Source organism: Astatotilapia calliptera, chromosome 10, assembly GCF_964374335.1.
Source record: "Astatotilapia calliptera chromosome 10, fAstCal68.1, whole genome shotgun sequence".
Taxonomy (NCBI): domain Eukaryota; kingdom Metazoa; phylum Chordata; class Actinopteri; order Cichliformes; family Cichlidae; genus Astatotilapia; species Astatotilapia calliptera.
Genome location: NC_137431.1, coordinates 15,881,888 through 15,893,530, shown reverse-complemented (window position 1 = coordinate 15,893,530; position 11,643 = coordinate 15,881,888). Strand labels below are relative to the sequence as shown.

At 38.1% G+C, this 11,643-nt stretch overlaps 1 protein-coding gene across 2 annotated transcripts; it reads left to right on the top strand.

Annotated features, from left to right (window-relative positions):
* Positions 1–442: 442 nt before the first annotated feature.
* LOC145431402 (complement factor B-like) lies at positions 443–11,297 on the top strand. 2 transcript variants are annotated; one of them, XM_080307093.1, is made up of 18 exons: positions 443–600; positions 1,355–1,561; positions 1,646–1,831; positions 2,102–2,278; positions 2,620–2,706; positions 4,790–4,929; positions 5,707–5,851; positions 5,944–6,069; positions 6,232–6,330; positions 6,527–6,661; positions 8,256–8,362; positions 8,763–8,892; positions 9,013–9,151; positions 9,261–9,334; positions 10,108–10,205; positions 10,299–10,428; positions 10,551–10,600; positions 11,104–11,297. In XM_080307093.1, exons 1-18 carry the CDS (start codon positions 543–545, stop codon positions 11,275–11,277), a joined length of 2,262 nt encoding a protein of 753 aa, XP_080163219.1. In that variant the 5' UTR covers positions 443–542; the 3' UTR covers positions 11,278–11,297. The 2 variants fall into 2 exon arrangements, with proteins under 2 accessions (XP_080163219.1, XP_080163218.1); XM_080307092.1 differs by having other exon boundaries at positions 5,911–6,069.
* The last annotated feature ends 346 nt before the right edge of the window (positions 11,298–11,643 follow it).

The window sequence follows — 11,643 nt, the reverse complement described above, 5'->3', positions numbered from 1 at the left end:
TTCGGGATCAGTTCTTGGCCTCGTGCCTTGTGTACTCTGAATTTGTCGGTTTTCCACGTAGTCTTTCACAAAGTGATGAAGTGATCTTCATTCTTATTGCTGAAAGATACAGAGACTCTTTGTATGGCAAATCTTTTTACTAATGAACCTAATCAGTTTGGTAAATGTTTTGCTACTGGTTGTATTTATTTATGTATTTAATTGAGATGCTCAGCACGTAATAAAAGTAAAGCGAAGTTTACAAATAATAACTACTGTAAATAGCGTCCCAGCTCACATTGTAAGTAATATATTAGATAAGAGATCTTTGCGTAATTCTAAATAAGTTATCAGTTGAGAAGGATTTATGTAAATGTAGAAATTGTTTGAGTGTTTTCTGTGATAAACATGTATTGATCCTCTTTTACGGGTCATAAAGTTAATAAGTACCAGGATGGTCTTTGTCCACTCCCAGTTTAAACATCACTCTCTATTCCGAAATAAATCGGCCACTTCTGCAATATACTCTCATTTTTAAACTGTCCCCCAGTTTAAGCTTCAAGATGGGATTTTCTATCCACTGGAGTCGGCTTGCAGCGCTTTTATGTGCACTTTGGATGGGTAAGATACTTTTATTTTAGATAAAAAATTATATACAGTTTTGAATTTCCATTAATGTTTTTGTTGTTTATTTAGGTTTATGCATTGTATAAGGTTTAGTATTCATAACATAGTTATAAAAACTGATCAATTTTCAAATATATTTATTTATTAACTAATATATAACTGAATATTACACAAACGTCCTTCTATCCATCAGGTTTTAGAGACTTCTATGCTTATTTTTCTTAAGGTACAATAGTTTTATGTTCTTAAAACTATGTTATGTTCTTAATTTGAGGTAGTTATATTGCCAAGAATAAAATAAATAAAATAAAATTATTATCAAGTAGCAACATCATCAAATGTGATTATAGTGAATTTTAAAGATTTTTTTTTCAGAAAATGTAAGTCTGTTCTAAATTTTGTTCATCATCTATTTATGGAAATAAAGAAATAATGTTGTGTTAAATATAAAATATCAGACTTTTGCATTTTTACACATTAAAACATAACAATTTAAATTCTTGTAATACAAACAATACTTCGCAATGGTAAGTAAAACAATGTATAAACCCTTCGTGATGATAAGATTTTAATAAAATAATAAAATAATGATTTTAATAAAAGAACATTTATTCATTGCATACTGTGCACTTTAAAAAAAGGCAAGTTTTCAATTTTACACTACTTTAGTAATTGTGTAGTGGTACGTATGTAAGTGTATGATATACTTAAATTGTAGCCTCTGAGAACTGTGGACTTTTTTTTTCAGGAGCTGGTGTTCGATGTGCTTGCCCTGAGAGTAATTTGCAAATGCAAGGAGGGAATTACACACTGAGTAACAACCTGGAGAGAGGCAGCATGTTGGTATACCACTGTCCTGAGGGCTACTATCCATACCCAGCAATAACCCGCTTATGTCAGGCTAATAACTCCTGGAGACCAAAACCCAAAAGATCTCCAGCTCAGAGATGCAGGCGTGAGTGGCAAAGATGTTTCTCCCTTGCCTCACACTGCCTGATAACAACATATTAACTGAGGGTCCTTTTGTTTTGTTTCACAGTGATTGAATGCCCAGACCCCAATGTGCTAGAGTACGGAAGTGTCTCCCCCCCTCAGGAGAAGTACTATGTGGACAACGAGACCACGTATGAGTGCTACTCTGGATACACAATGCAAGGCTCAGTCACACGCGCGTGCTTAAAGAATGGGAAGTGGAGCGGTTCCACTCCAATCTGCAGGCGTGACTGTGAGTCCCAAACAGCAATGATTAAAACTTGATCATTGCTGTTCCAGCTTTCTAGATTTCATTCTCGTGTTTAAAAAAATACAATTTATTATGTATATTTAGACAAACTGAAATTGACATTTTATACCTTTAGATTTGACAGCTGTTAAAACACACAGTATGATGAATGTAAGGTTTTTGTTGTAGCCCCACAACGGTCTTTTCTTGAGTAGGTGCTTGCATTCAGGCCTTCCATTGGGTTTTTGACATTGGGTTTTTTTCTTACCAAAGCTGGGGATCGTTGTGCTAATCCCGGTATCCCACCTGGTGCCTCAAGAGTGGGGAATAGTTTTGGAATTGATGACACGGTGAGATACACCTGCAATGAAAACCTGTTTTTGGTGGGCTCCAGTGAACGAGTGTGTCAGGAGAACGGCGAGTGGTCTGGCAATGAGCCAGCATGCTACTGTAAGAATGACACAAACACATACTGTTTACACTCTGTGCCATCATCTTAGCCACTCTTTGCTCTTTTAAATGTTCTGGTTGTATGATATCTACTGTTTTCCTTTGGAGGCCTTAATGGTGGGAAGCCAGTGTGGGATCACGTCCTGCTGTGACTTAGTCACTGGTTAAGCAAATAGGATCTGCAGATGTGTGCTGACCATCTAAATATCACGTGTGCAGTGACAATATGATCCCTCACCAGCTTCTTATCTATAAATGTTTCCTGAAACTCCTGAGAGTCACCTTGTTATAAAGTCTTTCTTTAGTATAATTGTTATATATCACATACGTATTTCTTGCAGATAAACACACCTTCGACACACCACTGGAGGTTTCAAAGGCATTTGGCAATTCAATTAAAGAGAGCCTGACCACTTTAGAGTCCACAGGTAAGTTATTGATCAACAACTACATACTCTCACTGGACACTATATTAGCTACATCTTGCTAGTACCATTCTGGAGCCCAGGTACAGGATATCTTGAAAAACGTTCAGCAGAGAATTTGGTCTATATTCACATGACAGCAAAATGCACATCTGTTGGCTTCAGATGTGAATCATCCCCACATCCCAAATATCCTTTGTTGGGTTGATATCTGGTGACTGGAGACCATTTGAGTTAATTTACTGAAGTCTTTGAGAAACCAGTTTGAGATGATTTGGGCTTTGAGACATGGTGGGTTTCCTGCTGGGAGCAGCCATCAGAAGATGGGTACGCTGTGATTGCAAAGCAGCAGACGTGGTAAACAACAATACTTAGGCAGTGGCATTAAAATGTGTTCTGTTTGGCCCATAATTTGTCAAGAAAACCATCCCACATCATTGCACAACCACCAGCAGGGTGAATTGCTCATGCTTTCATGGAGTTGTTTACACATCATGAATGTCTTTGCACTATAATCCGAATGTTGCAGCAGAAATCAAGACTCATCGAACCGGGCAAATTTTTTCAAATCTTCTGTTGTCCATTTTTTGTGAGCCTGTATGAATTGTAGTCTCGCACTCCTGCTCTTAGCTGACAGCAGTGACAGCCAGAGTGGTCTTCTGTTGATGTGTCAGGCATTCAGAGATGCTCTCCTGCATACTTTTTTTGTAACCAGAGGTTTACATCAAGAGTAGCAAAGCTGAATTTGATGCTGAGATTCATTGCCTGAATCCGGCCTTTATATCAACTTTATATTGGAAATATAAATGTTTGTGAAACATCTGCTTACATCTCATTGAACTCAGTTTTGTAAATCCACGAAGAGCAGTAAACATCAGAGGAACAGCAGCAAGTCAGCTGATCGCAGCTTGTACACCAAGAAAATCTACAACTCACAATAAAAATTATACTGAGGTTATTGTTCCCCGTGCTGAGTCAGTACAACGGATCTTAGGGTACCACATCCACTGAATCCCACTTTCACCCCTGGCTGTACAAATTTTCCAGTTTAGGTGTGAAGGCAAAGTCACTCTCTAACACACATGTAACAAAAAATAGAGCTTTTTTAAAAAAAATTCTACTTTTTCTCTGCTCATATTTTACATATCTGATTCAAGCTTTAGTTTTTCACTTTTACTTGTGTAAAGAAGTTGATTCAGTACTTCAACTTTTACCAGAGTACTTTTAACACAAATATTTGTACTTCAACTTAAGTATAAATATGCATACTTATGCCACCTCTGGTTGTGACAAGTGGCTATCTGAGTTACTGTTGGCTTCCTATCAGCTCAAAGAAGTCTGTCCATTCATAGGGCGGCTGTGGCTACAATGTCAGGGCGGCTGTGGCTACAATGTCAGGGCGGCTGTGGCTACAATGTCAGGGCGGCTGTGGCTACAATGTCAGAGCGGCTGTGGCTACAATGTCAGGGCGGTTGTGGCTACAATGTAGCTTGCCATCACCAGTGTGTGTGTGAATGGGTGGATGACTGGATGTGTAAAGCACTTTGGGGTCCTCAGGGACTAGTAAAGCGCTATACAAATACAGGCCATTTACAGGCCATTTTTATTCAATGACCTCTGACCTCTGGATATGTAGTTTTTTCTATGCAAATACTAGAAATGGTTGTGCGAGAAAATCCCAGTTGGTCAGCAGTTTCTGATCTACTCAGTCACCTTTCTTCAGTCTGATGCTCGGTTTGAACTTCAGTGGGTCGTCTTGACCACATCTGCATTAGATTCGATTTTTGCTTTAATGAGCAGTTGAACAAGTGTATCTAATAAAGTGATGGGTTGCTGGTTTTGCTGTTTGGGCATATTTAAATAACAATAAAATTACTTGTGGCAATGACTGGGGGTGTTATGAGAGAATTAATCATAGCATAATAATGCATGCTTCTTTGTTGTTAATTCAGCCCAACAAAATGTGCTAATATATGCAAACATATAGTGTAACAGAGTTGCTATCTGTATAATAATTTAACAATGACAGTGTTTATTCAGACTTTTGTTTGTGAGGTGTAAGCTGACAGTATCTTTTGTCATTCAGTTGACACACAGGAGGGCAGAAAAATCAGGATTTCAAAAAATGGCACACTTAACATCTACATTGGTGTGGATATTTCTGACAGCATCAGCGAAGATTATGTCAATAAATCCAGAGACGCTGTGGTGAAACTCATCACAACGGTGAGAAACAAACAGCTTTTCTTTCAAAAATTGAGAAAAAAAGTCAAAAGTAGAGTTTTCCAAAATGATATGAAAGCACATTTTACTGGAAGCTTTTTGTTTTTTATGCTGCTACAAAACCTCCTTTTGTGCTATAGCGTGCTGATTTTGCAAACAGTCAGCAACATTGGGCTTGGACTGGAATTATATTAGGATTGCTTTGCAAATTGCAGGCTCAGTTTGGAGCCTATGCTGTGCATAGGGTGAAGCTACAGGCTGCTGTTGAAGGATGCTGGCAACATATTCGCTGAGTCTTTAGAACATTCGATCAGATATTTGATAAAATGACAGGCTGCAGTTTAATTATTCACGTGTCACTGGTTTATTTCTGCCTTTAAATGTGGCACATGGACCCACAGGCGTACGTGAGTGTGAAGCTTTTTACTCTGACACACTTTAAGGAGCGCATCTTCCATGATGTACACATAACGTACACACTAAATCTCATCCAATCTGGCTGCCACCGCAACGGCCCATTAGAAGTAAATTTCATTATGTATTACAATTCATAACCGTGACTGATGCTTCTTGGCATGAGTCCTTTGGCTGGTTGTCAATGTTCAGCACAGGATACGCTAGCTGCTGATTTATGGACCAATTACTAAACAAAATAACAAACATAAGCAATCTGAAATGTAAGGAGGTGTTGCATTAAGTTTACACGTGTTCACAATGGCGTGACAGAAGTTCATATGAGATCAACCCTTTATGTAACCGATTTCCTTTATGTATCAACAGATTGCCTCCTTTGACGTGACCCCAAACTACGAAATCATCTTTTTCTCCTCTGAACTCTATGAAATTGTCAACATTATTGACCTTATGGACGGCACTGCCAAACTATCAGATGTCAAAACTAAATTAGAAGAATTTGATATTGGTGGTGAGTAAAGCACCTATTGCTATTGTACTCTGTTAGTTTGCTTCTAACAATAAGTTAAGGAATGTGCGTTTTGTGCTTCTTCCTGCTCAAAGACAGAAACACGGGAACAAATCTGAACCTTGTCTTTGAGGAATTCTTGGAGAAAATGGCTCTTATAAAGGTTCGAGCTGGAGAGAATTTTAAGGAGCATCGTCACGTCATCATCGTTTTTACAGATGGTATTTCCAGCCTCTTGATTAACTCTGCCGTCAACAATAAGAAATGCTCGTTAACTTCTTGTTATCACAATGTGGTTGTTTTTTTTTTTTTGGCTCTAATAATATCTAAAAATATTGTTTTTAAAAAAAAAAAAAAGGTTTTGTCATTGTTTTTCACAACAGGGGCTTATAACTTGGGCGGTTCACCAGCACCCACTGTAGCGAAAATAAAAAACTCAGCGTATTTGAACCTGGCAGATGGATCCAGAGACGACTATCTTGGTGAGTTTTCCATCCAATTTGTGCATGTTTCTATTTTTATACAGTGTAATCATTCCAACTTGATCCTTCTTTACAATAACATTTTATTGATACACAACAGTTTCTTGTTCGATGCTCGCTTTAATGCATAACATGCTCATTAGCATTCTGCATATATTGTATATAAATAAACATGTTATGCTTCATTCTGCTACAGACATTTATATCTTTGCCATTGGAGATGACATCCTTGATGATGACCTAATGCCCCTCACAGCAGGAACTGGAGGAACCCATTATTTCAGAGTTAAGGACTTAGAAAAACTACAAGACACTTTTGATGAAATGATCAGTAAGTTGTGTTTGAAGTGAAGCATGAACGTCCATCTGTTTGTAGTTCAGCTGTGTGTGTATTTGTGTGTTTGCATTCACTCCAGCATTCATCATCCAGCACTAATAAACACAAGGGAGACAAATGATCATAACTGGAGGCCTGCTTGGTTCTCTCGTTTCCTAAAGTACCTGAGATCAGAGCGATTACTCTTTATCTAGCCTGACACCAGTGATGTAGCCGTGATAGAAATATGATCATGTATCCCTCTGGACCTGTATAATGCAGTTTAATGTAATGTAAAGGGTTTGAGATACTGAAATCCAAACTGAATGCAGCCTAATGTTCATTGTTCAACTTCAGTCTTCACTGCTGCTGCTACCAACTACTACTAACAACAGCAGTACTGATGATAATAATTTATAAAAACCAATTTAGAATTGAACAAAATTGCAAAGTGCTTCACAGAACAGATGAAAACGAAATTTTAAAAACTTCAATAAGAAAATAATGATAAGTCATGAAAAAAACATCTTACTGTGAAACTGCACACTCATTGAGCTGCAGTGTTAATGTGGACTGTATTTTACAAAATATAGATGATGTTGTATTCAAGAAGAGTTTAAAATGAGGACCTGCGAGCATAAACTCATTAGGAATGGGCTCACTGTGCTTACATATGCAAGCACAGTTATTATAGTTAACAAATGCTCTCCACAACATAAAAACTAAAATGAAAGCAAACCCACTACGTAAACAGAAATTGAACTTTAATTATTTCAGATTTAAGGACTTAGAAATTAAACTGAATTACAAACAAACACATTAGAAAATACAAAGCCTGGGGAATTTTTCCCATTCCCTTCCATACAAACAAGCTGCTGACCAATGAAAAAATCCAAGTTGCTCCATGTCACTCACAGAAGCTACGTGCAGTTTTACATGCAGTCATATGTGAGTCCATGAACATAAGCAACCTACAACCAGATGATTAATGTAACTATCGCGATGTCAACCACTGGCTTTTTGCATCTTGCAGCTAAGATGTTGATTTTGGGGACTGGAGGGGCAGGTCTGAATGGGAACTCGCACACACATTGTTTTTTTTTGTTGTTTGTTCTTTTTAAACATACTTAATATTTCAATAATAAATTACAGAGATCAAGACAAAAAGCCTTTTCCCCTGTAAACTTCTACAGCACCACAATTACCCCAATCTGGTGGCCCTCTGATAGAATTTAGGCTTAAAGCACTTCTGAATTGGCACTTTGAAATTAATTTTTCCAATCTGGAGGCTACATCCATGTTGTATGCTTATGCAACCTGTCTGTGCAGCAGGCCACAGTCCCTGTCTGCCTCACGTCCTTTATCATTTTACCTGTAACAAAAAGATCAGCTGTTTCCTGCCTCAGTGATTACCGCGTTTACTCGCCCCATCTCCCTGACTATTTTAAATGGTAAGCTAAGTGCCCCTTCTCTTCCGTGCTGAAAGCTGCAAAAGAAATTTAATTGATAAACACATAACAAAAAAATGTATTCCTTGTCTTCTGCTATCTACATGAACAACACTGGATTTTCTATTTTTAATTATCATTCATTTATTGTTTTCATGCAGATGAAGATGAAGTCAAGGGTCTCTGTGGACTTCACAAAGAGTATACGGATAACCGCAATGAGCTGAAGAGGAAAATGTATCCATGGATGGTGGTTATTTCTACTCAGGTGAAAGTTTCGCTGTTTCATTTAAACCAGTAGAGTAATGCGACTGAATATATAAATCTCTATCCTTACATGTTTGCTAGTGAACCATCCAAAAACTCATAGGCATAACTTTGTGCTGAACATTGGGGAGGGGAGGGGGGGGGGGGGGGGGGTCTGTCTCATTGAATAAATAAATCTGAGTAAATTCCCATAACCCCCCTGGAAATTACGCCCCTGCAAAAACTCATAGATTTAATGAATTTTTATTTTTAGGTGAACAGACATCAGATTCATCTACCATGTTGCTATGTTCTCCCTACCAGATGTTTTACATAGTAGATTAATTATGTAAATTAAGCGTGTCTCGCTTCAGTGCATGCAGCAGTCTAAGTATATGATTGTTTTTTATTTCAAATTTTAGGCTGACGGTCCCCCGAAGAAATGTATGGGCTCTCTGGTGACACCTGAGTTCGTCCTGACTGCTGCTCACTGCGTGTTTGGTTTTTTGCCTGACAAAGTCACTGCTGAAATTGATGATGGAGATAACAAAAGTAATGAAAACTTTATCTAAAGATAGCATGATACCCTGTTTTATAAATTTGCTATAGATAAATATGTCTAATATTTTTGATTGATGATATTAACAATAATACAACTGGGTTTTTTTTCAGTTAAAAAAGCAAAAACTTTATTTTATCATCCACTCTACAATGTTACTGCCAAAAAGAATAAAGGCATTAACGAGTTTTATGACTATGATGTGGCTCTGATCCAACTGGAGAAATATGTTGTCATATCCACTGACGTGAGGTAAGAAATTAGGCTATGCAAATTATTCTGTTTGTACTGTACTGATTTACTGATTATTGATAAAACACTTTTTATTGTTTGGAATGTTTGAAATAATAAATTTTTTCAGGCCCATTTGCATACCTTGCACCCGGGAGACCAATGCTGCTCTACATTTGGTGGACCAGAGCTGCGAGTCACAAGGTGTGATAACTTTGTATGTATGCTGTATAGCTTCATCATAGAGCCAAGTCTGTAAAAACAACAAAAGATATAGAATTTTATGTAGAGCTCGGTGATGTTGCCTAAACAGACTGTGAGTTATTGAGCTCAGAGCCACACTGTCCTTATATATTTGTACAATTAGTTTTGTCATTGTCTTTCTGAAATAAGCAAAACCCTAAGAGGAAAAGTGGATAACTGGACTGCAAGTGGTTGCAGACCTGGTCCAGTTTTAGAAGCAACCATTGCAAAGGTAGCAAGATCGCACGTTTATCACACACAGTTGTGCTGCAGTGTCCAACCACTGTTTTTCTTGTGTTCCCCACAAGGAAAAAAATGTGTATCTCGTGACCAGCGTTTAGAGGAGTTTGCTGGTTCTTGCTCCTTGTATTTGCTTTGGCTGCTCGCAGGATGCAGCAGACAAAGTGATCCAGTGTTTAGGGACTCACTTTGCAAATTTTCACTGACACGCGGATGTTTGCTACACATTTCCATTATTCTTTTTCTTCGTGCTTCTGCTTGTTTTGTTTTTTTCCCCTAACTACTACTTATGTGTCTGGTGTGCATTGGCTCCCTGTTTGATGGTTCTTTGTTGCTTTTTAGCTTTTCCCTCTGTTTCATCAGAAAGCTTTGTCTTTTGTTGGGTATACACTGTGAATAGGTGTGCTTTGTTGAAAAAAAAAAAAAGGAAAAATCTGATGGAACGGGTTGCAGAGTGGCTCACCTGTATTCTTCTGTCTCTCTGTTATCTACAGAGAGACTTCTGTTAAAAACTGACCTCGAAAGACTGAATTTCCTGACAAAAAAGAAAGTAGTAGAGCAGAAAATTGTCCATGCTAAACTTGGTGATAATGTAAGTTTTACACTTGTGAGCTGTGTTGTGCATGTGTCTTTGGGTATGTAAGCACAGGTTCCTTATTCTTCTCCTAAAACCTCTTTGATGTAGAGATATGAATGCATCAAACATGCCGTAGGTGTAGAGGGCATAACGGCTGATACACTGAGAGATGCTGTGACGGATAACTTCATATGCACTGGTGGTCGGGAACCTTTCAGAGATCATATTGCATGTACCGGTAAGTTCCTAATTTTATATCAAATTTTATACTCCAATACAGTGACAGTGGTGCAGATGAGTGACTCGGACTTTGTTTTCTGTTTTTTTTGTATCTCTGTGTGTTTCTATTCATTGGTACAGGTGACTCTGGAGGTGCTGTGTATAAAAACTTTCAACAACGCACAATACAGGTAGGCTGCAATATACACGGTGCAACCACTGCACTCAAACGGTTCTGCTGCACAGCCATTACAAACAGAAAAAACACACATTTTAAATTTGGCTGACATTCCGTGCAAAAGTCCTACTCAGAACAGACAGACATCCAAACAGCAATTTTAGCAAGAAGAGCAGGTAGTGAGCAAAGATTTCCTTGGTTTGGTGGCGTGAGTGGTAGCACATTGGTGAGTTGACAATTTGCAGGACTCAACCCCGTGATTGTCAAGGTCAAGGAGAAAGCAGAATCAGTAAAGCGATAAGTCGTGTACGACCGCTCCATAAGGCTATCTTACATGTGAGGGCAAATCAGTGAAATCTAAATCAGCTACTTTGTTTTGTACATCACAACCAAGTATAACCTTAGGGAATAAATTCACTAAGAAAATAAGTTCATGTCATTTTACCTTGTACATTCTTTTTTAAATAACCAATATTTTAAATAACCAATTGTTTTTTTGTTTTGTTTTTTTGACAGGTCGCATTGGTCAGCTGGGGAAGCCAGAAAGTGTGCACAGCCGGTGGTGTTAAAGAATCAACGTCAAACTCCAGAGACTTTCACATTAATCTCTTCAGAGTTATCCCTTTCCTCAAGGGTGTACTTGGAAGACAAGATATGGACTATGCACCACTTGTGTTTTTGGAAAATTAAACTCTTTGACATGCTGCAAATTCGTTTTGGGATTTCTCTTATACAATGTGTGCTCTGATTTGAACAGAAGCTTGTTCAAGATCAGTTTGATCAGGGTAAAAGATATGACCGTATGCAGGAAAGAAATGAACATTTTATTCGACGCACATAGTTCATAACCTGCCAAAACAAACTAACAAACAGACTTTAGCTTCTGTAAACGTTACAGACCCAGGTCACAGTTCATGAACAGGTGCCTGTGTACAAAAGGGTCGATAAGAGAATCTTCACTAATACAGCAGATGGGCATTGCAGTATGGATACCAGGGGAGGGGCTGGGATTAATGATGAATGGGAGCTGCTGTGTAATGTGACTGTGTATAGATA